The sequence below is a fragment of the Scophthalmus maximus genome, chromosome 14 (genome assembly GCF_022379125.1).
Source record: "Scophthalmus maximus strain ysfricsl-2021 chromosome 14, ASM2237912v1, whole genome shotgun sequence".
Lineage (NCBI taxonomy): Eukaryota > Metazoa > Chordata > Actinopteri > Pleuronectiformes > Scophthalmidae > Scophthalmus > Scophthalmus maximus.
The window spans coordinates 475,464-501,790 of record NC_061528.1 but is presented as its reverse complement, the minus strand read 5'-3'; the positions used below and the strand labels follow the sequence as shown (position 1 = coordinate 501,790).

General features: G+C 47.2%; 1 protein-coding gene across 10 annotated transcripts in view; it reads left to right on the top strand.

The window, feature by feature from the left end:
• The window catches only part of ttn.1 (titin, tandem duplicate 1), a 161,136-nt gene that overhangs the window by 4,651 nt on the left and 130,158 nt on the right, over positions 1-26,327 (top strand). For 9 of the 10 annotated variants that reach the window (XM_047337053.1, XM_047337052.1, XM_047337051.1 and 6 more), the window contains exons 3-40: positions 342-545; positions 1,332-1,619; positions 1,805-1,890; positions 2,003-2,220; positions 2,389-2,632; positions 4,036-4,257; positions 4,354-4,467; positions 5,555-5,806; positions 6,386-6,448; positions 6,544-6,802; positions 6,956-7,022; positions 7,161-7,373; positions 7,593-7,735; positions 7,907-8,052; positions 8,251-8,478; positions 8,585-8,826; positions 8,915-9,147; positions 9,227-9,391; positions 9,483-9,651; positions 10,247-11,943; positions 12,030-12,308; positions 12,407-12,673; positions 12,958-13,230; positions 13,321-13,584; positions 13,869-14,129; positions 14,247-14,507; positions 14,607-14,870; positions 14,982-15,242; positions 15,340-15,600; positions 15,742-16,002; positions 16,244-16,385; positions 16,478-16,646; positions 16,747-16,978; positions 17,185-17,469; positions 17,650-17,769; positions 18,037-18,225; positions 21,083-21,133; positions 25,848-26,126. In XM_047337053.1, coding sequence (XP_047193009.1) covers positions 342-545; positions 1,332-1,619; positions 1,805-1,890; positions 2,003-2,220; positions 2,389-2,632; positions 4,036-4,257; positions 4,354-4,467; positions 5,555-5,806; positions 6,386-6,448; positions 6,544-6,802; positions 6,956-7,022; positions 7,161-7,373; positions 7,593-7,735; positions 7,907-8,052; positions 8,251-8,478; positions 8,585-8,826; positions 8,915-9,147; positions 9,227-9,391; positions 9,483-9,651; positions 10,247-11,943; positions 12,030-12,308; positions 12,407-12,673; positions 12,958-13,230; positions 13,321-13,584; positions 13,869-14,129; positions 14,247-14,507; positions 14,607-14,870; positions 14,982-15,242; positions 15,340-15,600; positions 15,742-16,002; positions 16,244-16,385; positions 16,478-16,646; positions 16,747-16,978; positions 17,185-17,469; positions 17,650-17,769; positions 18,037-18,225; positions 21,083-21,133; positions 25,848-26,126 — 9,372 coding nt within the window. The remainder of the gene's footprint in view (positions 1-341; positions 546-1,331; positions 1,620-1,804; positions 1,891-2,002; positions 2,221-2,388; positions 2,633-4,035; positions 4,258-4,353; positions 4,468-5,554; positions 5,807-6,385; positions 6,449-6,543; positions 6,803-6,955; positions 7,023-7,160; positions 7,374-7,592; positions 7,736-7,906; positions 8,053-8,250; positions 8,479-8,584; positions 8,827-8,914; positions 9,148-9,226; positions 9,392-9,482; positions 9,652-10,246; positions 11,944-12,029; positions 12,309-12,406; positions 12,674-12,957; positions 13,231-13,320; positions 13,585-13,868; positions 14,130-14,246; positions 14,508-14,606; positions 14,871-14,981; positions 15,243-15,339; positions 15,601-15,741; positions 16,003-16,243; positions 16,386-16,477; positions 16,647-16,746; positions 16,979-17,184; positions 17,470-17,649; positions 17,770-18,036; positions 18,226-21,082; positions 21,134-25,847; positions 26,127-26,327) is intronic. The other variant, XM_047337054.1, reaches the window with a different exon arrangement.

Here is a 26,327-nt window from a genome sequence, read left to right as displayed (position 1 = left end):
GTCCCACATTCTCCGATTTGTTTCATTTAACACATGACTTTTGATTCTGATTCAAACTAAAGATTTTTTCTATATTTTCTTTACTTTAATCTCAAATTTTATTCTGAGATTCTGAGATTAAACCTTTCGTGTGAGTTTTTAGATTTTTTGACTTTTGTTTCTTAAACATTTGATTTCAAACAAATTAAAAGTATCTTTTTTCTACAACCTGTTCAATTAAAAATAAAATAAAATTCAAGTTTGATAGTTGAATAAAAACAAACTATATCAAATGATCTGAAACTGTTGACTGGTTCCACTATCACCTCTGACAGCAGAACGGTTCTGGTTCTCCTCTGCAGGTTCTCCAGTTCCTGAGGTGAGCTGGTTCCGTGATGGCCAGGTTCTTACCGCCGCCGCTTTGCCCGGCGTTCAGATCTTGTTCAGCGACGGCCGCGCTGTTCTGAGAATCCCCACTGTGACCGCCGCACACAGCGGAAGATTCTCCGTCAGAGCCACCAACGGTGCTGGACAAGCCACGAGCACCGCTGAACTCCTCGTTACAGGTGAGAGCTCAGGTAGAATAACTCCTCGTTACAGGTGACACCTCAGGTAGAATAACTCCTCGTTACAGGTGAGACCGCAGGTAGAATAACTCCTCGAGACCTCAGGTAGAATAACTCCTCGTTACAGGTGAGACCTCAGGTAGAATAACTCCTCGTTACAGGTGAGACCTCAGGTAGAATAAATCCTCGAGACCTCAGGTAGAATAACTCCTCATTACAGGTGAGACCTCAGGCAGAATATCTCCTCGTTACAGGTGAGACCTCAGGCAGAATATCTCCTCGTTACAGGTGAGACCTCAGGTAGAATAACTCCTCGTTACAGGTGAGACCTCAGGTAGAATAAATCCTTGAGACCTCAGGTAGAATAACTCCTCATTACAGGTGAGACCTCAGGCAGAATATCTCCTCGTTACAGGTGAGACCTCAGGTAGAATAACTCCTCGTTACAGGTGAGACCTCAGGTAGAAGTAAACTCCTCTTACAGGTGAGACCTCAGGTAGAATATCTCCTTGCTACAGGTGAGACCTCAGGTAGAATATCTCCTCGTTACAGGTGAGACCTCAGGTAGAAGTAAACTCCTCGTTACAGGTGAGACCTCAGGTAGAATATCTCCTTGTTACAGGTGAGACCTCAGGTAGAATATCTCCTCGTTACAGGTGAGACCTCAGGTAGAATATCTCCTCGTTACAGGTGAGACCTCAGGTAGAAGTAATCTCTAATAAACTAATAAACCAATAAAAGCAGCTTTGAGCTTTAGTTTAAATCTATCAACACTTTCCCCTCCAGCGGAGACGGCGCCCCCTAGCTTCCTTCAGAGGCTGCAGAGCTCCTCAGTGAGACAGGGCAGCCAGGTGAAACTGGATGTCCGAGTCGCCGGCATCCCCACTCCTGTGGTGAAGTTCTACAGGGAGGGAGCCGAGATCCAGAGCTCGGCCGACTTCAGGATCCTCCAGGACGGAGACCTGTACAGTCTGCTGATTGCTGAGGCCTTCCCAGAGGATTCTGGGACGTATTCTGTGACTGCCACCAACAGCAGCGGACGGGCCACCTCCACCGCAGAACTGCTGGTTCAGGGTGAGGAACCTTTAAACCAGTTGGTCGTTCCACATCAATAGGTTCAGTTTCCTTCCTGCTACAGGTCCAGGATTAGCTTAGCTTAGCTTAGCACAAAGACTGGAAGCACGAGGAATCTATTAGCTGAGTTCATTCAAAACCCTATGTCCATTTCCGCCACTGAACTCGTGACTGTGTGTTTTCAGGTGAAGAAGCCGTTCCAGCAAAGAAAACCAAAACAGTGATTTCAACCTCTCAGATTTCAAAGACCCGTCAGACCCGCGTGGAAAAGGTACGAGCGACTCCAGACCCCTCGCTGCTGAATATGAATCATAAATCAATATAATATCAAACACAATGAGTGAAGTTTCTCCGTCTCACCTCCTCCTGTGGTTCGTCCTCAGAGGACGGAGGCCAGTTTCCAAGCCACCGCCATGATGGAGATGCAGGTGGAGGGCGCCGAGCTGACCCAGCTGGCTCACAAGACTCCGCCCAGAGTCCCTCCCAAACCCACGTCCAAGTCCCCGACCCAGCTCTCGCTGGTCGCCAAGGTGACCGGAGGACGCCAGCAGTCACCGTCACCTGTCAGACACGTGAAGGCGTCGACGCCCACACCTGTCAGGTGGGTGGAGCCTTTTGTTCATTTCATGTTTTAGTGGCGACGGAGGCCCCGAGGTGCCAAACGTAATGTTTGGCACCTCGGGGCCTCCGTGACGAGTGAACGGGGCGATGTTGTTGTCGGAGGTTGGCCTCCGCAGGCCTGTAACATGACCTCCCTCCCTGTCTCCAGGCCTTCCTCTCCCACTTCAAGGTTCTCGGTCTCCCCCATCAGGCCGGTCAAGTCCCCCCTCACCACACGCAGGCAGATGGCTGCCGGCGCAGACGTCCTGCCGCCATGGAAGCAGGGAGACTACGCGGCCGAGGCCAGCTACATGACCAGCATGACCAGTATGAGCAGCATGACCAGTATGAGCAGCAGCGTCACCCAGATGGGCCAGGAGCAACGCTGGGAGCAGGTCACCGGGGTCAAAGAGGTGAGGGAGGGGCTGCTCGTGGTCGGATGGGCGGGTCCATGTTTTCATCTGTTGGTCTCCGTCTTCTCAGATTGTCACTTCACCTCCAGACGACATCGTTGCTTCTGATGTCCGAGATATTAACGTTTAGTGATCTCAAAGGTTTTTGATCGACTGATTTTAAAAAATGTGTCTCAGTGTTTAAAGGTTTTAATGTTTTGGTTGAAAGCTAGTGAAGCTCTTCTTCAGTCCACGTCTTCCATCCTGCTCATGGTTTCACCGTCACTTTATCTGTCGAACACAGAGTCTCTTAGATTCTCTTCTTCTCGTGGGTCTGAATGTCAAAGTGACGCATTCTGCTCTTATCAGCCTCAAACAGTCGAAACAGAGTCTGAATCATCTGCAACTCAAGATGAGCTGAAGAGCTTTACGCAGGACGCCGAGCGGTGGGATGAGATGACATGTGACGAGTCGAACACAAGCCGGGAAGGTGTTCATGGAACGTTTGAAGACCAAAATGAGAATCAGAGTCGTGTGGAAACGTCGTCAGACAACGTGAGCGACGTGGAGACGATGTACGAGACAAGTGTCAGTCGCTCGTACGTCGGTGAAGATCCCTCGTCCGTCTTTAATCACAAAGACTTGTCACCCGTGTCAAACCGAGAGCTTGTCCGCCTCCGTTCAGACGAGATTCCTTCAGGCGTTAACATGGACGAGTGCCGTCACAATGATCCAAACCAAAATGTCCGTCTGGCCGTCGGGCAGCTGGAAGAGCAGGCGTCTGTCAGTCCGTCGCCAGCGGAGGCGTCACAGGTTCTCCATGTCTTCTCTGAGCACTTCACCTCCTCTGTGTTGAGTTTGGTTTGAGATGTTCACGTCACTTTTCTTCTTCTCAAGTTGCTCTTTGTTTTCTTTCAGCTAAATTTAAGTGTTTGTGTCACAGACGAGCATGTGTCTGTGTGTTGTTGTTGTTGTGGTGTTGTTGTGTTCAGCTTCACGTCAAACAAACACGATACAGTTTGTTAATCAACGATCTGTACAGGTTTGATCAGCTGTGTGTGTGGACACGAGATTTATTTCCACCAGAGCGTCAAACTGTGGGAAATTATTTCATCAACTGAAATGAAAACTGTTATTGACAGATGATCTTAAATGTTTCCAGCTGACTCGTTAGCTGTAATGCTAACAGGTTGCAGGTGAACAATGGGTAGAGTCTATACATAGACAGCACCTACCACCTTTTACAAAATTGTTGATCTGCTCCGTTAAACCAGGATAATAATTTGAACATTGTATAAATCTGAGGGGCTTAATATTGAATATGGGACAATCTTAGCTTACTGCTAAAAGGGGACATGTCCACATCTTCCCCCGTCCTGTCTGTGGATGTCCTGAGATCTATGTGCTGCTGGTTGTGTCTCCAGGCGGTTGGGGGGCAAAGAGCCGGAGCGGTGGCCACGGTGATGGCCGCCGTCGACCTCGCTCGTATCCGCCAACCCGTGCACGTGGAGGGCGGCGGAGCCGGAGAGGAGGAGGAGGCTGTAGATGCAGATCAACAGTATGAAGCCGACTGGACAACATCAAGAGTGCAGACAGGCCAAATGCTCACTGCTCAGGAGTTTACACCTGAATCATCCCTGACTCAGGTTCGATCGGCCCCCACCTCCGAGAAACACCAAACTTACTGAGAGGCCTGAATGTCCTTATCTCTTTTAACGCTCTTGTGAACTCTGTTGCTCTAGATTCAGAAAGCGACAGAAATCTCGTCCCACGTGGAAACTGGTCTGGCCCCGTCCCCAGTTCCACATTTCACAGTTTCTAAAGTTTCTGTCCCAAAACCCGAGTCTAGTTCTGAGGTAAGAAGCGGCGACGTCAGGCAAGCAGTCGAACAGAATCTGCATAGAAACCCAAAAAAATAAAATAACGCTTTGAGTTTTAAAAGTCCCATATTGTCACTTTCTGATGTTTTATTTGAAGTTTTCTCCTAAAGAAGATATTTGTTTTAGTACCAAAAGAATATCAGTGTCTCAAGGTCTCTTGAATTAATATCCTTATGAATCCTGTGTCATGACGTCACTTCCTGATTGTAAAAAGCAGCTGCTGAATGCAGACTGTGTGTGTTTACTGTTCTTACAGACCCGAGACATTATTTATTAGGAAAAGTCAGGAAATCTCAATTTTGACAATATGGGCCCTTTGATGCTTCAAGATTAAAAACTATATCTTAGTGGATAATCTAACCTGAAATTGAACCTTCACTAAACCCCGCCCACCTCAGTGACTGTATGTTACCTGTGATTTCAATCAGCTGCAATATCTACTGCAACTGGCAGATTTGATAACCTTTATCAAACTAGTTGATCAGCTGATGCTCACAACTTCATCTCCAGTGTTTCCAGTGGATGAAACATCATAGTTATTGTATTACACTGTATTACACTGTAACTGTAGCTGGAGAGTAAACGTATTCATTAATTTAATTATTATTAATAGTTAGTTTAGTGTTGATTATATTAAACTCTTGGCTTTGACTGTAATGTCGCTTACAATTGTAGCTAATAAGCTCAATGCAAAAAACAATAAAAAAGCACCTGACCCTCCATACTCCATATTTGTATCGGCCATGATTGGATCAAACAGTCAGTTCTATCACTGCTTGCCTGAAATGTAAACCTGTTGTGAACTGTAGTGTCAAAGTGATAAATTAATGAAATAACAAATAAATCTTTCACCTTTTTCTTCATCTATTAATCAATAAACACAATTAATTCCGTTTCCATTTATTAATCCAGCTTCATTTGAAATCAGCTTCTCTTTCCCAATCGTAGCTTTAATATAACTAATGCGCTGTAGCCCCCCCCCCGTGCTGTGGTTTAACACAAACTATGAAAACCATTCCAGTCCAACTTCCTTGATGACGTTGTGGCTGTTCCTCTCGGTCAGGTTTCCATCGCTGGCTCAGCCATCGCCGCTCTGCAGAAAGAGTTCTCTTCATCCGTCGCCACTAGAAAGATCATCAAGCCCGTCAAGTCTCCGTCTCCATCTCCGTCTCGTCGAGTGGCTGAGGCCGGAGTGACGGCCGAGCCCGTACGGCCGCCGTTCAAAGACTTCTCTGAGAAACATCCCAGTCACTTACAGAAGGGGGTGGTGTGCTCGGGGGGCATGGAGAGAATATATGAGGACTGGGGAAACCAGGTTCGTGGTCTAGCTTAGTGGACTGGACCTGAGCAGGACAAGAAAACCTGATGAGTAGAAGGAGGTCAGACAGTTTTTTTTTAAGAAACTCAATCAGCAATAAAAGTCATTTGTGTGGTCAAGACTTTGGTGAAGAGCTACACATCTCAACAACCACTGCCCTGAATCCAGGGGGCAGGTTTTCCTGCTCCCCAGAGACTGAACCTTTTTGATTTCAGTGACTGATTCCAGCACCAAGCTTTATTTCCCACTCATCAGCTGAAGAACAGCTAAAACATGGAAGTGAGGCAGTGAAGTCTAGTTCTTCAGAAGTCCGGTTTTCTTGATATCTGTGAAAATCCAGGATGAACATCCGTCTAATAAAAACTTAACTTGCTTGTCGTCGCTATTGACAACATCCTCACCTCTTCAGCCCATCCAGCCTCTCCTGCGTCTTTCTGTGCTGTGTCATCTTTTCTTTACATGTTGATGTTGGATGTGAACAACAAGTTCAAAGTCTTGTCCACGTGTGTTTGTGTTGTGGACATGTTAGAACGTTTTGCTCAATAGCTTTGAACCAACAATCTGTGCCTGTGACAGGTGGTGGAAGCAGCAGCTGTACCTTCAGCAGGTGGCGCCGTGGTCCCACCCACACTGGTGTCCGTAAGTAGCATCGTCCTCCAGAGTAACAGAGGAATCAGAGTAGATGCTGCTGTGGAAAGTCACATTTTCTGAAAGAGTTTTGTTTTTGTCTGTAGGGCTTGAAAAACACAAATGTGACAGAGGGCGAGTCGGTGACCCTGGAGTGTCAGATCAGCGGTCATCCGACACCGGTCATCATGTGGTTCAGAGAGGACTACAAGATCGAGAGCTCCATTGATTTTCAGATCAGCTACGAGAACGGATTCGCCCAGCTGGTGATCCGTGAAGCATTTGCCGAAGACAGTGGACGATTCACCTGCACCGCCACTAACGAGGCGGGAACCGTCAGCACCTCCTGCTACCTGCTCGTCCAGGGTCAGTTCAAACTGTTTCACTGTCCTTCTGACAATGCAATTATCTGTGGAGCCTCTTTTCTTTTCATTTTATATTTTACCTACGTACAGTAGAAACAGCAACTACGTACCCACAGGGTGCTTCCTGTTGAGACTGACTCTGTTTCTCTTTCAGTGTCCGAAGACATCGAGAGCAGAGAGGAGATCGCTGTCGTCACCGAACATGTTGAAACTGAGAAACTGTGAGTCAATCAGAAGCTCATTTACAGTTTGTCTATATCTGATCAACATTGATCAAGATTCCTCAAATGATTTTGTTATGTTGTAGCTAGCACTACGGCCTGGCTCTGAAAATCCTAAAATGAGATTTGCATTTCCAGCATAAGCGAAGAATCCAGAGAAGAAACCATGTCTCAGGTGAGCGTGGGAGAGTTAGAAACTGCCGCCGCCGCCGCTCCCTTCTTCATCAGAACACCCAGCGTCCAGAAGCTGGTAGAGGGAGGAAGTGTCATATTTGAATGTCAGATTGGCGGAAGCCCCAAGCCTCACATCATCTGGAAGAAGAGCGGCGTACCGCTCACTACCGGATACAGGTAGGTCTTTTCAAAATCGAATCGGTCGATGAAATGTCCCTGTGACCTCTTTCTACCACCTGCAGGACAAACTTCATGTTTTTAGCTCAATGTCTGGCAAGACTTTACAAACAGATCAATTATCCAATCGATGTTTGTTCATATTCCGTCTGTAATGAACTTTGCAGCCTGTAGATGTCATCAGTCATCACATTAGACATGTCCTCCCCCTTCCATCAGATACAAAGTTGCCTACAAGAAGGAGACTGGAGAGTGCAGGTTGGAGATCTCCATGACCTTCGCCGACGACGCCGGAGAATACGCTGTGTTTGCCAAGAACCAGCTCGGAGAAGTCTCCGCGTCCGCCTGCCTGCTGGAGGAAGGTTTGTCCTTTACCGTCATCATGAAGTTAGACAGGAGAACTAAGAAGACAAGATCAGACTAGAACAGAAGTTGTGTCTTCAGAAAAAGAAGTTTGCCTGTCAGGATGTGTGTTCTTCACAAAGTTAATTTCCTGGATTCACATAACTTGAAAGGCTTTGTGTTGCTAACAGAGGAATATGAAGCCTACATGAAGAAACAAGAAGAAACCATTAAGACAGAAGTGACAGCCATGGTGCAGGAGCCCCAAGTGGGAGACGTTCCCCCTGTCGTCGTTACCACAATAGAGCAGATGACCACCACCATTATCTCAGGACAGGTGAGGTCATCATGAGCCATTGATTTAGTTGTGTCACAGTTTTAAACGATCATCTTTACGTTTCTCAGCTTTCTCACTACAAATATTTAATAAACAACTGATGTGATTGATTGACAGTGATTGACAGTCCTGGTGAGCTTTATTTACAAGTAAGAATTCATTAAAAACTTCTAACTCGTAACATATTCACATCTGCAGGAATTTCACCTTTCCACCATTGAGCAGAGGATAATCCATGAGATTGAATTCTGCATCATGAAGATTACGTACAGAGAGATTGTGACAGAGGACGGAGAGTTGATGGTGACCGCTGCCGCCACAGAGGCCGTTGAGCCCGTCTTCGACACACCGGTCAAGAACTACAGGATCATGGAAGGAATGGGCGTCACTTTCCACTGCAAGACGGCTGGAATGCCCCTACCCAAGGTATTGGACGTCTAATAAACTGTCTCTGTTTAACTAAAATCATGAAGATTTTACCAAGAACCACGTTCTCCAAAATGGTTTTACAATGAAACTTTTCCTTCTCCAGATTGCTTGGTACAAAGACGGTCAGCGGATCAGGCCTGGCGACCGTTACCAGATGGAGGTTCTTCAGGACGGACGAGCCAGCCTTCGTTTGTCTATCGTCTTGCCAGAGGATGAGGGCGTGTACACCGCCTTCGCCACCAACATGAAGGGAAATGCCGTCAGCTCTGGAAAGCTCTATGTGGAGTCGTCCGGAGCTGGAGCACCTCAGAGATTCACACCACAACCAGCAATGCAGAGGATCAGGTAACGTTTCACTCTAACAGCTGAGAAATACTCATAACGTTTCGAATCGTGAACACCTGGGCACTGACGGTGTGGAATACTTCCTCAGGTCCACCTCTCCTCGTTCTCTGAGCCGCTCTCCTGGTCGCTCTCCCAGCCGTTCTCCCGGACGTTCTCCTGCCCGCCGTCTTGATGAGACCGACGAGGCTCAGCTGGAAAGACTCTACAAACCCGTGTTTGTCATGAAGCCTTCCTCATGTAAATGCTCTGAGGGGCAAACCGCCAGGTTCGACCTGAAGGTTGTCGGCAGACCGATGCCCGACACCTACTGGTTCCACAACGGTGGGTAAAACACAGATAGAATATTCATTAACCATTTTTTTTACTGGAATAACTAACATTTTGTTCATCACTCTTTCAGGACAACAAGTGGTCAGCGACTTCACCCATAAGATCGTGGTCAAAGAGGATGGGACTCAGTCCCTGATCATTGTCCCAGCAATGCCACAAGACTCTGGAGAGTGGACCGTCGTGGCTCAGAACAGAGCTGGACGCTCGTCCCTCTCCGTCACTCTAACTGTTGAAGGTAAGTCTGCATTTGTCTTTTAGAAGGAGGAAACTGTGGACATTCCATGATTGTAAGTTTCCCTGATTATTTCTTTTCTTGTTTTTCTCAGCTAAAGAAACCTTGGTGAGACCCCAGTTCACGGACAAGCTGAAGAACATCAGTGTAAAGCAGGGCACTCTGGTTGAACTGGCTGTTAGAGCCATTGGAAACCCCCTGCCTGATATTGTCTGGCTGAAAAACAGTGACATTATCTCACCACACAAGCACCCGAACATCAGGTATGATTTAAATTGGCTGTATGAAACGATTGTCTCTCTCCTAAAGGGTTCAACAGATATTTATAACAATGAGTAAATAAACAACGCCAGCTACCACGACACAACAATCATAGGTAACTTTACTAACTCCTAATAATTCTTTAGTTATTTTCTTAACTCTGCATACCTAACTAAAAATGTAACAGTAAATCTAGTATTTATTCAAAGTATGGGAGTTGAAAGTATTAAAAGCTTGCGCGCTAACAAAAAACAGTATTGACTTGAGCAGAAAAAAAGGGGAACATGGTCCATTTCCTGACAATCAGGTTTCTGGCCATTTGAAATAAGTGTCTAATATTCACAAGTGCTTTAATATAGAGATGCAGAATACTAAGTTTATAATTGTATGTATGTTGAAAAATAACATGGTTTGGACTGGCTACAGTAGTCACCTTATTTTGACTCTTCAAACTTTGGCATTGGGCAGGTATCATCCATTCAGCTTGCATCTGTCATAGGGGAGGAACAATGTTCCTAAAAGCACCTGTAATGTTGATATTGTAGTAAAGATTCTCAAATGTTAACGCTCTTCTATTATGAACAATTCATGTTCCAGGATTGAAGGAACCAGAGGGGAGGCTAAATTTCAGATTCCCTCAGCAGTTGGCTTGGACAGTGCCTGGTACACTGCTACAGCCATTAACAAAGCTGGTAGAGACACCACTCGCTGCAGAGTCAATGTGGAGGTGGATTATGCAGAACCTGAACCAGAGAGGAAGCTCATCATTACCAAAGGAACATACAAGGCCAAGGAGATCGCAGCTCCAGAGGTAGAGCCCCTTCATCTGCGATATGGTCAAGAGCAGTGGGAGGAGGGCGACCTTTATGACAAAGAGAAGCAGCAGAAACCAATGTTCAAGAAGAAGCTGACTTCTGTTCGAATGAAGCGTTTCGGTCCCGCTCACTTTGAGTGCAGACTGACCCCTATTGGTGACCCCACCATGGTTGTGGAGTGGCTACATGATGGCAAACCCCTGGAAGCCGCAAACAGGTTGCGTATGGTCAATGAATTTGGATACTGCAGCCTTGACTATGAAGTTGCTTACGCTAGAGACAGTGGTGTTATCACCTGCAGAGCCACAAACAAGTTTGGTGTCGACCAAACCTCAGCAACCCTGATCGTCAAGGATGAGAAGGGTCTTGTTGAGGAAACACAACTTCCTGAAGGCAGGAAGGGAGCGCACAGAATCGATGAGATAGAGCGCCTGGCTCATGAGGGAGGCCCTACAGGAGTCACTACTGAAGAAGATTCTGAAAAAATGAAACCTGACATTGTCCTTCTTCCTGAACCAGCCAGAGTCATGGAGGGCGACACAGCCAGATTCCGTTGCAGAGTGACCGGTTATCCAGCACCTAAAGTTAACTGGTACCTTAACGGACAACTTATCCGCAAAAGCAAGAGATACAGACTTCGGTATGATGGTATTTACTATCTGGAGATCACAGAAATCAAGTCCTATGATTCAGGAGAGGTGAAAGTGGTGGCAGACAGCAACTTGGGCTCAGCCGAGCACACAGTAAAGCTGGAGATTCAACAGAAAGAGGACTTCAGAACTCATCTGCGTCGGGCTCCTGAGGCTAAGGCAGCTGAGGCTGCACCCGAACCTGGGAAAACGTCATTTGATGTGGTGAAGACTGAGACACCTGCAGATGACTCTCAGCTGAAAGAGGTGGTCAAGCTCAAGAAAGCCCAGAGAATTGTCCATGAGAAATCCACGGAGGAGACTGAGGAGCTCAGGGGTAAGTTCAAGCGCAGAACAGAAGAAGGATATTATGAATCCATCACAGCAGTTGAGCTCAAGTCACGTAAGAAGGATGAGAGCTATGAGGATCTGCTGAAGAAAACCAAGGAAGAGCTGCTTCACCGCGCCAAAGCCAAGGAGGAAGCTGAGAAGAAGAAGGAGGAGGAGCGGCGCAAAGTTACAGCTAAACCACTTCAACCAGAGAGAGTCAAGCTCTCGGCCGGTATGGAAGCTCCCAAGATCCTAGAACGTATTACGAGCCAGACAGTCTCACAGGGTGAAGAAGTGAAATTCAGAGTCCGAGTTGTTGGCAAACCAGAACCTGAGTGCCACTGGTTCAAGAATGGCGTTCAGCTGGAGAAGACTGATCGCATCAACTGGTACTGGCCTGAGGATCACGTATGTGAACTGGTGATCAGAAATGTCGTAGCGGAGGATTCTGCCAGTGTCATGGTTAAAGCTTCAAACTCTGCAGGAGAGACTTCGAGTCACGCCTTCCTGCTGGTGCAAGGTAACAGCTCTTTTTAAAACATACCTGTAATTCTACACTCAAGTTGTGTAATTTTTCTAACAGAGGTTTTGACATAATTTTTGCAGCAAAGCAAGTTATCACCTTCACGCAGAAGTTGGAGGAAGTCATTGCCAAGGAGAAGGACACTATGGCGACCTTTGAGTGTGAGACCAACGAGCCTTTCATCAAGGTCAAATGGCTGAAGAATAATGTGGAGATCTTCTCTGGAGACAAATACAGGATGCACTCTGATAGAAAGGTTCACTTCCTGTCAGTGCTGATGATCAGCATGAGGGATGATGCAGAATATACCTGTGTGGTAATAGACGATGACGTCAGGACGACTGCCAAGCTGATTGTTGAAGGTGAGTTGGCTGAGAGGACAATACTGAAATATTATTGTTTTATTCAAGTTACCACTGTGTCAAAAAGACTTCAATCAAACCGTCTCTGTAATCAACAGGAGCTCCACTGGAGGTCCTGAAGCAGCTGGAGAGCACAGAGGTGCCGGAGACTTACTCTGCAGAGTTTGAGTGTCTCATATCCCGTGAGGATGCGGAAGGAAACTGGTTCTTCGGAGAAAAGCTGCTCTCTGCCAGCAGTAAATACGTCATGTCCTCTCGTCGTGGGAGACACAGCCTGTCCGTCAAAGACGTCAAGAAGGAGGACCAAGGAAAATACACCTTCAAAGTGGCCGAGTTCAAGTCGACTGCCTCACTCAAGATGAAATGTGAGTTTTGTAGTCAGACTATCCAACACTCATGCTACCCAGATGTTAAACCCTAAAGATCCCTTTGCACTCAAAAAACATTTAAAATCTACAAACAGATTACTGGATAAATTCTTGCTCATGAGAGAATGAACCCTTTTGACATTTTGAGAGCTAACAGGTAAAACTCATAACGTTATGGTGTTTAATCCACCAAGTGCCTATATCACAGAGTTAATAATACTAAAGGACCATTATTATAGTGGATATATCTAGTGCCTAACGGGTTTGTCTTGATGTTTCAGTGCGTCCGGTGACCCTGATGCATCCTCTGACTGACATGACGGTTTGCGAGGGAGACATCGCTCAGATGGAGGTCAAGTTCTCCCAGGAGAACGTTGAAGGAACCTGGATGAAGAACGGTCAGCCCATCACAGCCTCAAACCGTGTCCACGTTGTCATTGACAGACAGACACACAAGCTCCTGATCGAAGACACCAACAAGGACGACTTTGCGACGTACTCCTTTGTTGTTCCCTCTCATGAGATCTCAACCTCTGCAAAGCTGGTCATCCAGAGTACGTCACCGCACATTCATGTTGTTTCTTCAAAGAATTTATTTTCCAAAATCGAACGTCATTAACAAAACACTTGTTTTTCCTTGGCAGCTATTGGTGTGCTGATCCCACTGAAGGACATCAGTGCGGTTGAGGGCACCAAGGCGGTTCTGGAGGCCAAGATCTCTGCTCAGGACGTCACCTCAGTCAAATGGTACCACAACGACCAACTGCTGACGGCCAGTGAACGAATCCAGATGGTGGCAAAGGGATCGAAGCAGCGTCTGGTCTTCAACAGGACCTTCGCCTCTGATGAAGGACATTACAAACTGGTTGTTGGCCGAGCTGATACCAGCTGCAGATTCACTGTTCAGAGTAAGTTACACAAGAAAGGACAGGGTGGGGTTTTAGCATGTGCTGACCCATATATGTAACTGTACATCAGTTAATTTAAGAAACCATTTCCTCCAAACTGGACAGTTAGTATGTGGTTGCTGCTACTGAAACTGATCAGACTGAATCAAACAGTTCCATCTGCTGGACACTTTAACAATTACATGCTGTGTGAAAGAGAATGTTTGACTCTTAATGGATGTGGATATAAAAGTTGATGAGTTGATCATGAGTTAACTGCCTTGACTCTTGTTCTCTCTCCACAGCTGTCAAAATTATAACCCCGATGAAGGACATGGAGTGCTCCGAGTCGGAGAACGTCACTTTCCAAGTCGAGGTTTCTCACCCAGGTATCGATGCCTTCTGGACCTTCAAGAGGCAGCCGCTCAAAGCCGGTGCCAAGTATAAGATGGAGTCCAAGAACAAGCACCACACACTGACGGTCATGAACGCAATGAAGGATGAGGAGGGCGAGTACATGTTCGCTGCTGGTGAGAAGATGAGCAGTGCTGCTCTCACTGTATCAGGTACGCTGGGCTACATTTTTCAGATTAAGTTTTCAATATTCAACAACCTCAGTGCTGCTTCATATTCCAATATCCTGAACCAAGCATTAACCGAGAGGAGCGTTCTCCTGTCACCAGGTGGTGCTATCAAGAAGCCTCTGCGTGACTTGGTGGTGGCTGACTCCCAGACCGCCATGTTGGAGTGTGAGGTCGCCAACCCGTCTGCAGAAGGCAAGTGGCTGAAAGACGGCCAGCCCGTCGACTTCAATGAGAACGTGACGAGTGAGGTGAACGGCACCGTCAGACGCCTCGTCATCATCATCACCAAAGCCACTGACATCGGAGAGTACACCTATCAGGTTGCCACCTCCAAGACCTCAGCCACCCTGAAAGTTGAGGGTAGGTTCACTACCCCGGGTTGAGAGCAACGGATCTAAGACACCTACCATCACACACATTTTTAAAACCGAGGATTAACAATGATGTTTGTCTCAACAGCTGTGAAGGTCAAGAAGACCCTGAAGAACCAGAATGTGGTCCAGACTCAGGATATTATGTTCGTCCTGGAGCTGACCCATGAAAATGTGAGGGGAGCGCAGTGGATCAAGAACGGTGTTGAGATCCAGTCCAGTGATAAATATGAGATCAGTATCGAAGGCACAGTCCACACCTTGAAGATCAAGAACTGCACCACACACGATGAGTCTGTTTACTCCTTCAAACTGGGAAAACTGTCTGCAAATGCCAGGCTGAATGTTGAAAGTAAGCAAATGCTGATTTGACTGATTTGACTAATTTCTGATGTTTTAACTCGTCAATCTTAAAGGTACAGTTACACAACAAACTGTAAAACTCTCAAATGTTTTCCAACAGCTATTAAGATCCTGAAGAAGCCAAAGGATGTGACGTCATTGTTGGGTGCAAGTGCTGTATTTGAGCTCGGCCTATCAGAGGACGACATCCCTGTGACGTGGATGTTCAACAAAAAGGAGCTGAGGCCGAACGAGCACTACAGGATGCTCACCGAGAAGAAGACACACAAACTGATCGTCCAGGACGTGGACAACAGAAAAGAGGGAGAGTACACTGCTGTGGTGGGACACCTGCAGTGCAGTGCTCGCCTCATCGTTGAGTGTAAGTATTAGCATACACCTGCAACCTGGATAAAATAGAAATATGGTGTTAAATAATGTGACACTAAAATTTCCTCCTTCCTCTTTACGCTCGTCAGCTCTGCGAGTCACCAAACCCCTGAAGAGCGTGAAGGTCCCGGAGACGCAGGTGGCCACGTTCGAGTGTGAAGTCTCTCACTTCAACGTACCGTCCACGTGGCTGAAGGACGGCGTGGAGATCGAGATGAGCGAGAAGTTCAGGATTGTGGTTCAAGGAAAACTCCACCAGCTGAAGATCATGAACACCAGCAGGGACGACTCTGCAGAGTACACCTTCGTCTGCGGGAACGACCGAGTGTCCGCCACGCTCACCGTCAGTCGTAAGTTCTGATTCTTCATTTTATGCTTTAGACCTTCTGAAATAATTTGATTCTAAATCAATTTAAAGTTGTGCAAACGACATGTCATGTTCTTCATCTGAAAGCTCTAGTGAACTCACCCTCAGTGTTGTTGTTTTCCAGCCATTCTAATCTCGGCGATGCTGCAGGACCTGAACGCTCAGGAGAAAGACACGGTCACGTTTGAAGTGAATGTGAACTATGAGGGAATCACATACAAATGGCTAAAGAACGGCCTGGAGATCCGGTCCACGGACCGATGCCAGGCTCGCTGCCGACAGCTCACACACACTCTGAGCATCAGGAATGTTCACTTCGGAGACAGTGCTGAATACACCTTCATGGCCGGCTCTGCAGTTACTACAGCCAAACTCTATGTTGAGGGTAAGAGTTTTTACTTTAAGCTCTGTGTTTGGTCTCTAGCTCCTCCTGAGGGAAACATGCATCACTAACAACAACATATAGAATCTCCAAAACACCCCTTAGAACTCCCAAAATCTTCCACAATCCTTTAAAGAACCACCAGAACCTCCATGGGGACATCTAGAAAAATCTAGACAAGGACCCATGGCCCCCCCCCCCCCTGCAGATTCACTCATGTCCTTGTGTCTTCTTCCCACTGCAGCTCGTGTGGTTGAGTTCACAAAACAACTGAAGGACATCAAGATCACAGAGAAGAAGAGGGCCACTTTTGAATGTGAAGTTTCTGAACCAAACATCCAGGTGATGTGGATGAAGGACGGTCAGGAGCTGGAGATGTCTGACAGGTGCAGTAGCAAAAAACTCAGCAGATAAAGATCGATCGAAAATGAAATCATGAAAACAAAATCATTTCATGCTTCTCTGTTTTTTTCTGCAGGTATAAAATGACCTCAGATAAATTACTGCACCGTCTGGCCCTGCCGTCAGTCCGCCTGTCTGACGCAGGAGAGTACACCGCCGTGGCCGGATCCAACATGTCCAGGGCTCACCTGGGGGTCGAGGGACGGGACGTCAAAATCTCAGCGCCTGCTAGCAGGGACGTCACTGTGAGTTCAGTCATTAATCTGCTGTAAATTAAACGTTACTACAGGTTCTGGTCCTTTTCCACTAAAGAGGTTTCAACCCTCCGATCTCCTGTTTTTACAGGTCGTTGAGAAACACAGAGCCACCTTTGAGTTCGAGGTGAATGAGGACGACGTGGACGGTCGCTGGATGAGGAATGGGGTGGAGATCCAGTTCTCGGTGGAGGAGAGGTTCAGGTACGCCACCATCAAGAGGCTCCACCGCCTCACCATCTCCGAGACCTACAGGAGCGACGCAGGGGAGTACGCCTTCTTAGCCGGGAAAAACAGGAGCACCATGAACCTTCACGTCAAACGTAAGAACCCTGAGCTGCCGTCACACAAACGATCGATCTGCTCATACACACATATCGAACTCACAGGTTGAAGTAGTAATAGAAGCAAGAGGGATTTAGCAGATGGGGGAACCTGAAGTGAGAGGCAACAGGCAAACAGAGAAGTGAGGTACATTTCCATGTCCTGTATTCTGGAAAACTTGAACTCTTCTGTTTTCCGTCTTCAGTGCCCGAGCCTCCCGAGATCGTCCGCCACATGCAGCCGCAGACGGTGATGTCTGGTAGAATGGTTCGCTTCTCGGTGCAGGTGAGTGGCGTCCCACCACCTCAGGTGTCGTGGTACAAGAACTCTCAGGCTCTGTCCACCAGCGACAAGTTCAAGTTCCTCCACGACGGAGACGAGCACACGCTGCTGCTCCTGGAGGTCTTCTCCGAGGACGCCACCGTCTACAGCTGCGAGGCCAGGAACGACTACGGAGAGGTGACGAGCTCCGCCGAGCTCACGGTGGAAGGTAAATGATCATCAAGACGCTGGAATCTGTTTTTTCTTTTCAGGCTTTTCTTTGGACTGTGAAGCTAAAATTGTTTGTCTGTGTTTAATAAGAGAATCAGAAAATCGTTCTCCTCAATGACATTGATTACATGATCAGATCAGAGTGATTAATGATTATTTTTCATCGTCTTTGCTCCAGTTCCTGAGGTGGTGGAGACCTTGGCCAAGGTCTCGGCTCCGGTCCTTGTGGCCCCGCTGCAGCCCGTCTTGGTCACTGAGGGACACTCGGCCCAGCTCCAGTGCACTGTCTCTGGGGACGGTAATAACCACTGCTCCCCTTCTTCTGGATCTTATTTAACTGAACTTTACTAAACTGCAGCGAGACACAAGTCGCTGTTAGAGACACAATGTTATTTATGATCATGGTTTAATTTCAAATGAGCCAACTAAGTGACAGATGAAAAAGTTAAATGAAAGATTCCACTGTGTGAATATGAGGGATGCTCCCAGCCTTTCCTGTTCAGCATTATTAAGTGTAATCAGATAAAACATGATGATTCTGACGGGGAACGATTGCTGTGTCCAGATCTGCAGATCTCGTGGTTCTGTAAGACCCGGGAGCTCCGACAGTCGGACATCTTCAGGATGTCTCATTACGGTGACGTCTGCCAGTTGGAGATTTCCAGAGTTCTTCCCGAACACGAAGGAGAGTACTCGTGCATCGCCACGAACTCGGCGGGAATGGTCACATGTGCTGCGACTTTGAATGTTGACGGTGAGTTTGTCAGGCGACCGAGTGACGGTCAGAACTTTACACACTACATGAGCCTCAACAGTCCAACTGAGAACACTGACGTTCCTATGTTTAACTCAACATGTTGAATCTTTCATGTTGGTTTCTCCTGAGGCACAGAGAACTTCTTACGTCCATTAGAAACTACAGCTGAAGCTCTCTTTTAGCATCATTAGCTGGCATGCTTACAGAGGCTCTAGGTCTTGAGAACCAATCAGGAAAGTTGATGATTATGGACTCGATCGATCACATTGTCTGTACCAACAGACACACATGTTCCTTCCTCCGGGGCTAAAGAAAGAGGAGTAAACCTCCGCAGCCTGATTCTCACCTCGTTGTCAGAAATACAATGAAGCATCTATTGGCCAGAAAACAGGTTCATGGATCCAATGGGCGGCTGCATGGTTCCCTGGGGGGTTTGTAAAGTTCAGGACAGAGTTGTCTGCAGCTGATCGCAATCTAAATCTTCTGATTATCTGTCAGATGTTTCTGATTAATATTCCATCCATTTAGCCTAGCTTAGCACAAGCATGGGGAAACTGCTGTGAAAGCTGAAGAAAGTTAAAAACTAGTCATTAAAAACCAGATGACATGTTGGATTCTGACATTCAGAACTGAGGAAACATCTCAAAGGTTTATTCAAACTTATTCTGCTGTTTATGTTCGACAGCGATAAAGGTTTTACCAACAATATGTTTTTCAAAACGTCTTAAAACCCCTGGATTGAACCTGAGGCTGTTCTGTCACGACAGACATGTCAACCAGATCTTTATAAACAGCTCAGCCTTTCATTTCAATATCAGTCAGTCTGTTTGTGTTCCTGTGAGCAATCGAGACTGTGTCTGTGTTCGTCCTCACTGTGAGGTGATAATCTGACAGATTGTCCTACACCTTCCTTCTCTTCCTACACGAGTAGCGATGTCTCTCTGCTGAGAAGTGAATCTGTACTTCAGAGAGTTGCAGCACCGACTTCCTCACACCCGGACACAGAGAAATGAGCCATAGCTTCTTTTTTTTTTCAAAAGAAGTTCTAATGTAAATTTCGGCTCCAGTCAAGATTGCATGATTGACAGCTCCACCCATCCACTGTCCCTCACTGGTCCTGACTCCTCAACGCTCCTCCACCTGCACCTGAAGAAGTCACCAGAATGATGTGTTGACCTAATTCTTCTACTCTTTCTTACTGCCCAGATGAAAAAGCCTTAGCTAGTGTGCGGAGCGCCGGGGCTGAGGCCGAGCTAAGTGGGAGGCTGGAGGCTCAGACAGAGAGTTTCAGCTCTCTGTCTGTGGGACAAACAGCCCACAGTGTTGAGTTTTCTCAGACGGTCTCTCAGAGTTCCTCCGTGTCTTGGAGGACGCTCGAGGTTCAGATGAAGAGTGTGAGCTCGGTGGAGACGAGCTCCGAGTGCAGCTCCGATATCAAACTCTCAGCCAGCCCCCAACTGCTGATGGAGATGAGCGACGTCCGCGTGAAAAGCGGCGAGAAGGCAGAGTTCAGCTGCTCGTTCGACGGGCAGCCCTTCAACGGGGTGGTGTGGGATCATAACGGCCAGAGCCTGGTGGACACGGAGCGGGTGAGGGGCTCTGAGAGTGGGGGTGTGTTGTCCCTGGTCATCCAGGGTGTTGGGGTGGCGGACCAGGGCAGGTACTGCTGCACTGCCACCAACCAACACGGCCAGAACAGCTCCTCCGCCCAGCTCACTGTTGAAGGTGGTTAATCTTTCTTTTTACTCAGTCTGTCTCCATCTGGTCCATCCCACCTCTCTCTGCTGCTCCTGCTGCGCCCCCTCCTCTCACATTTTAATATTCTCTCTTAGCCTGTAACCTGTTAGTCCTCCTCTGCTTTCGCGGCTTCTCCTTCCCTAACCTCATCATCCATCCTACTAACCCCTTTAGTGTTTAGAGTTACAGCTTTGTACTCTGACCCCTAATTACTCTCCCTAACTTTATTCTCACCCAGCTAAAGAAGCAAATGTCAAAGCAGAAACCCCCATCCTGACAGATTCTCTGCCCAAAGTGTGTCAGGCAGACGGGGAGACCCTTAGCGATCCCCCTGAGCCAGAGGAGCAGGAGGCAATGGAGAAACCTGGGCCGTTGCCTCCATCTTCCCAGAGAGCGTACAGCCTCTTCAGCCATCTGTTTTTCCCTGATGTCATACCAGGTCAACGCCTCTCCAGCTGCCCCGAGTTCCTGGTCAAACTCCCCCCGGAGCTGCTGAGCAGGAACAGACTCTGCGGCTCCTTGTATTGCGTTATGAAGGGGGTTCCCTCTCCGTTTGTCATTTGGCTTTACGACCGGTTGAATTGTGAGGATTCTGTGTCTTACTCTCTGAAACACGACGGCCCCCTGTGCCGTGTGAATGTTAACAGTGTGACATCCGGACACGGGGGCTCTTACACTTGCAAAAATGTGGTCTCAGCCGAAGACGCTGAGCGCAGCACAGTGACGAAAGGTTGGCATCTGCATGCTTTTGGTCTTTCTGCTCGTTCGGGCTTAAGTTCAACACTCATCCACACTGCTTCTCACCCACGAGCCACCAGAGGCACACTTCTTCCACCAGGCATCACTTCTCCAACAAGGTTTTAACCACAGTGTTTTAGGAAAAGGTCTCAGACCTTTGCTTTACTGACTAAAACACAGACACAGATAAAGACAAAGCGTCACTGAGCGTTCAGGTGCTGCACACTACAGACCGACAGAGAGCATGTGTGAGAGTCACACAGACGGATGATATGGATGCACGACCTCACGTCACTGACTCTAACAGTCTTGCACCATATGAGACTTTATGTTCAGTTCTGGGACCGTTTGTAATCTGTCGACATTTGTGTCTTTACAGTAACTGCAGTGGAGAAGGAGCTTGTGACTCAGGTACAGGAGGAAATCAAAGGTAAATATCCGCAGGAGCGTCTGAACATGTTGTCGGTGTTTCATTATCTTCTTCCTCTTTGCTGAGTAGCAGAACTGCAACTGAGACGATGTTTGAAGGAAGAAAGTATTTAAAATTTATTTGACTTTGTGTTCAGGTGGCGATGGTGAGAAAACTTTTCTTCAGGGCTTCAAAACAAATTTAATGTTCTTCATTAGTGAAAGTCTCTCCATGAAAAAAAACTTGATGGCTGTTTTGGAAACTGTCCTGTAGTATTGTCAAGTAAATGTTCTTTATTGTTAGTGCTGCCCTTGTTATGCTGATGACACAGTTCTATAAATATAACAGCACTAAAACTAGTAGCTTTACTCAATTTATGTCTCTTTCACACTAAATGATTTTATATATACATATATATATATATATATAGTCAAATATAACTCTATCATTTTGTTTTCAGTGCAGGCGTCTCACTGTTCTTTAAACTGTCATTATTCCACTCAGCCTTCTCTAGCTCGACCGTCACAGTGGAGGAGGAAACGCAGGAGTCGTTCCTCACTGGCCTAAAGTTACCAGACAAAAGCAGAACACTTGAACTCACGCCAGAGTCGAAACGCTATTCCAGCACATTGAAGAAGAAAAAAGAAAAGCCAGTTTTTCTCAGCGAACTTTCTCCGGCAGCTGTGACTGTCGGAGAAACCGGAGTGTTCACTGTCAAAGTGTCTGGTTTCCCTAAGCCCACTGTTCAGTGGTTCCACAACGGGCGGTCTATAACGAGTTCATCTGCATATACGTTCATTCACGAGCGAGACGAGTACATCTTAGTCATTAACAAGGTTCAAAAGGAGTCTGAAGGAGAGTATTCCTGTACAGTCAGCAACAGATTTGGTCAATCCACTTGCTCTTCTCATCTGCAAGTTCAGCTGATGAAGCCAGAACTAGAGGAAAAATCCGCTGGGACAATCTTTGTACCAACTGGGAAACCCCCAGAATTCACCAGAACCATAGAGGCAGTTCAGGTGTCTGAGGGAGGTCAGGCCATCTTCAGGTACTCGGTGACTGGAGATCCTCTCCCTGAGGTTCAGTGGCTCAATGGCAGCTTCCACATTCAGCCGAGTGGGTCCTGTATCATTGTGAACAATCTGGATGGGTCAGGTTTTATTAAAATTGAGAGCGTCAAACAAGATCACGGTGGCATCTACACCTGTAAGGCCTCCAACCAATATGGCAAAGATTCTTGTACTGCCACGCTGCTGGTGTTCAGGGAGAAAGTTGAGGAAAAGCCCTCATTAGTGAAGAAAGCGAAAGGTTTGAAGATATCCATGACTGAGCAAACCTCAGAGTTTAGGTTACACCAGGAAAGAGTCCGGTCTGATCAGCTGATTTATACCATTAGTACTGAAGACCGGCAGATTATTCCTAGCGAGGAGGTAGGAACCCTCAGAGAGCTCGATATCTCTGCTGCCACCCTCCATCGAGAGCAGTTCACCCGGCAGGCGGCAGTGCTACAGTCTCAGGAAATACAGGAGAGGGTTTCTTCGGCTCCTGCCCATCCACCTCAGGTCTCAGCTGTTCCTGTGACACAGCTTCACATGGCGACCTTTGTATCTTCAGTCCAGGAGAGACAAAACATCACTGAGCAGCACTCTGAAAGGATTCTCAGCCCTGAGATGGTCGAACTGGAGTCAGCCAAGGAGCCGCCTTGCAAGATCATGTCGGCTACATCTGAAAAGGTCCTCCCACTCACCACAGTGAGAGCTGAGGCCTTGACGGACCGGGCTCCAGAGCGCATGGCGGCCTCGACAGAGCCCAGACAGCTTGTTAGTGGTCCACAAATAGAGTCCACTCGACCCATCCTTGATGAAACTTCCAGTGTCATGCACAGACCAGAGGAGGAGAAGAGTTTTAGAATAACCGAAGGGGTGAAGGTTTTATACTCTGCTCAGTCCACAGGGCAACTGCTAATCACAGAAAGGCACATTAAGCCTTTACCAGCTTTAGATGCAGCTACTAAACCGCTCATTGAGAAAGAGCAGTCGAAACCAGTGGTAGCTCCAGTGAGCGAGACAAGAGTGGCTTTATCAAAAGAGCAGATATTTAAAATACACAAACCAGGGCAGGAGAGCGTCACCCCATGCAAAGACAAAGTGTTTAAGTCAGCTATAGCTGCTGAAGAGAAATACAAACTCCAGGCTGAACAGGTCGGGCAGGTGCCAGGTATCGCTTCAGCTGTGCGTGTGCAGCCTCAGCAAGAGGGAGAAAGACTCATGAACCTGCAGGTTATCAGTGACCAGGAGGTTTTACAGTCAGAGGGCAAGTTCAGCAGCGAAAAGCCTTCGACAGAGCAGGCAGACACGAGGTTGAGTCCAATTTTGTTGCATTCAGTGACTCAAGAAGAGCAGAGAACTGTTGTTTGTGAGGCAACTTCAGACTTTGCAGCAAAGGTGGATGCCACAACAATTCAGCCAAAGACAGAGTTACCACAAACAAAATACCTTCAGTCAATTCATTCTTTATCCGTTTTGCCAAAGGAAGGTATACTTAGTATCACTAAACCTGACCAGCAGGTGGCGGTACAGAAACAAGAGAAGACTAGGCGGCATGCAGCTGCCTCAGAAGAAAGAAAAGAGATCATAGCAGGTTATTACAAAGATCTTGACTTGACAGTGACCGGGATTCAGTCGAAACATCGCACTGAGCCCAGACCTCCAAACATCCTCACGGTCTGCTCCCGGCCCCTGCAGCTCCCAAAGGAGACTCATTTTACAGTTGACATGAAACAGCAGCGAGCTCTAGTCCAGAAAGAGGACTACTGGAATATTACGCATTCTTTAAACATCACAGACACTCAGACTCTTGAGGAGGGTCATACCATTAGTCTTGAAACTGATGAGAAATTCAGGCCTGCGATTAAAATTGAGCCCAAGATCCCCAAAAAGCCTGTTTTCATAGAGGAGAAGGCAGTTGCCACTGAAAGCTGTGCTATCTTAGAAGCCGCTGAGCAGGACTTTGCAGTCCAGATCCAAGAGGGACAATCAGTCCGACAGTCAGTGTTGCTAGAAGAAAAGCAGGTCATTGTTGGAGAGCATTCCAGTGAGATACATAAACCTGAGGGCTCATCTGTGAGCGTTGTGATGCAGCCCAAAGGAGTTCTTTTTGTCCATGAGTCTCAGGACGCTCAGACTCTACCCAAAGAGCTCGACTTTGTCATTCAGATCCCTAAATCATCAAGTGTGAACATGCGGCATCAGCTCAGAGATTCTCTTCAGTCTGCTGTGGCCAGTGACCAGCCAGTGTTACTGGCTGATGTCCTGGGGAGGTTAGAGGCTGTGGAGGTACAGGAGGTGAAGGTCCAGAGAGAGCAGAAACGGGCCATGCACACTTATCTGATCACAACCCCAGGTGCTCCCATGGAGATCACTCTGTCATTTGAGGGTGAATACCCTCAGACAGCCGACCTCAGGTCTGAACTTCAGGTAGCTCTACATGCTATGGTTTTCCAGGAGCAACAAAGTCTAACATCAGAGCAACCAGGTACCATGCAGGTTGAAAAGCCTCATAAAGTGCTGGTCAGCTCAGCATCCTCTAAAGAGATTTTGTCATTGGTTGTGGACACTGTGGTGGTGGCAGAGAGTGCAGTCGGGTTTCCTCCTGCTGTGTCTCAGTCTGCAGCGCTCAAAACTGAAGCCAGGGCATCCTTCCAAAGTGCAACGGTTCAGAGTCGGTCTGAGGTGCACGAGTCTAAGCAGGTGAGCAAGAAGATGGTTAGGTCAGAGAGGAAGGCCACCACTGCTGACGCAACCACCACGGCCTCCATGTGCCAGGTTTCTGTTGAACAACAGGTGGACACTACTATCAGCAGAGAAACCAGAGAATCCAGAGAGGAGTATCTTTCAGAGGCAGTCATGATCAGCGAGACGTCAGACAGTCTGGTAGATTATCCCTTTGTCGTTGACTCTCTGGAAGATGTTTGCGCTGAGGAAAATGGCAAGGCTGTTTTTATTGCCACCATAAAGTATGTCACCAACGTAAACTGGTTAGTCAATGGGCAACTGGTCAAATCTGGCAAAGAGTTCAAGTGTTCTAAAGAAAACGAAACATACACACTGGTTATCAACAAGGTTGTGAAGGAGAAGCATCAAGGAGAATATGTCTGTGAGGCTGAGAACGAAGCCGGCAGGACGACAATGTCTTCAAGACTCACTGTGGTCTCAAGAGGTTTGATGATGAACAGTTCTTTCATATCATCATCAACTAACTAAGCACATTGAATTTCACATTCTGTTGTCTGCAAACCTCAACATAATCAAATTATATCTGAATGTGGGAAAACAGAGTTGACCCCCCCCAAAAGAAACTCTTTGTTGAGGTTTTTTTTCAAGCAAAACCAAATTGAGAAGGTTTGAGGTTTTCACCAGACAGCAGCTCACCCTTCCTCCACAAACACTTTACCTCCATATCCATTCCTGTTTCCCTCCAATGAATCACCTTGAACTTAATTTCTTTAAACATCCATCACTTCTTCTTCGCATGCTTTTACTTCCTTTTTCCTGTCACAGAATCTCTGTTCATCACGTCTTCATCCTCAACCTAACACCATTTCCTCCTCCACAGTCACAACAGGATCACTTTGTGTTGGTCACATTCCATCCCAGGTTCACTTCATCACCACCTCTACTCATCTCATCTTCTGTTTATTCATTTGTCTTTTTATCTTTTTCTCTCTCTGTCACAGTAAAACCTGTGTTCAGGCACAGAATCGTCCCTGTGGAGATCAACATCGGCAACATTGCCAAGTTTGACTGTGAAATTGAGGACGCTCCGAACGTGAGCTTCAAGTGGTTCAAAGATGGGCACCACATCAAAGAGGGCGATAAATACAGGATTATCAATCGCTTCAGCACGTCCTCACTGGAGCTTCTGAGCCCAACCAAGGACGACAGCGGTGAATTCACCTGCAAGGCATCCAATCAGCACGGCAGTGACGAGTGCTCTGCCTCTCTCAGCGTCACAGGTAAGAGCCATGCTGGTTTCCCTCTTCTTCGCTGGTTGAGTTTGGAGCTGATCAAAACTTGAAAGTAGAACTGCTTTATTTTTTTCCCTCTGTGCTCTGCTGGTCGTCTTCGTAACTGCTGATGAGTCCTGTGAATCTTTCTTGCTCTGCTGGTTTGCTTATGTCTCATTGGCAGGTTTTGGTTACAGAGTTTTAACATAC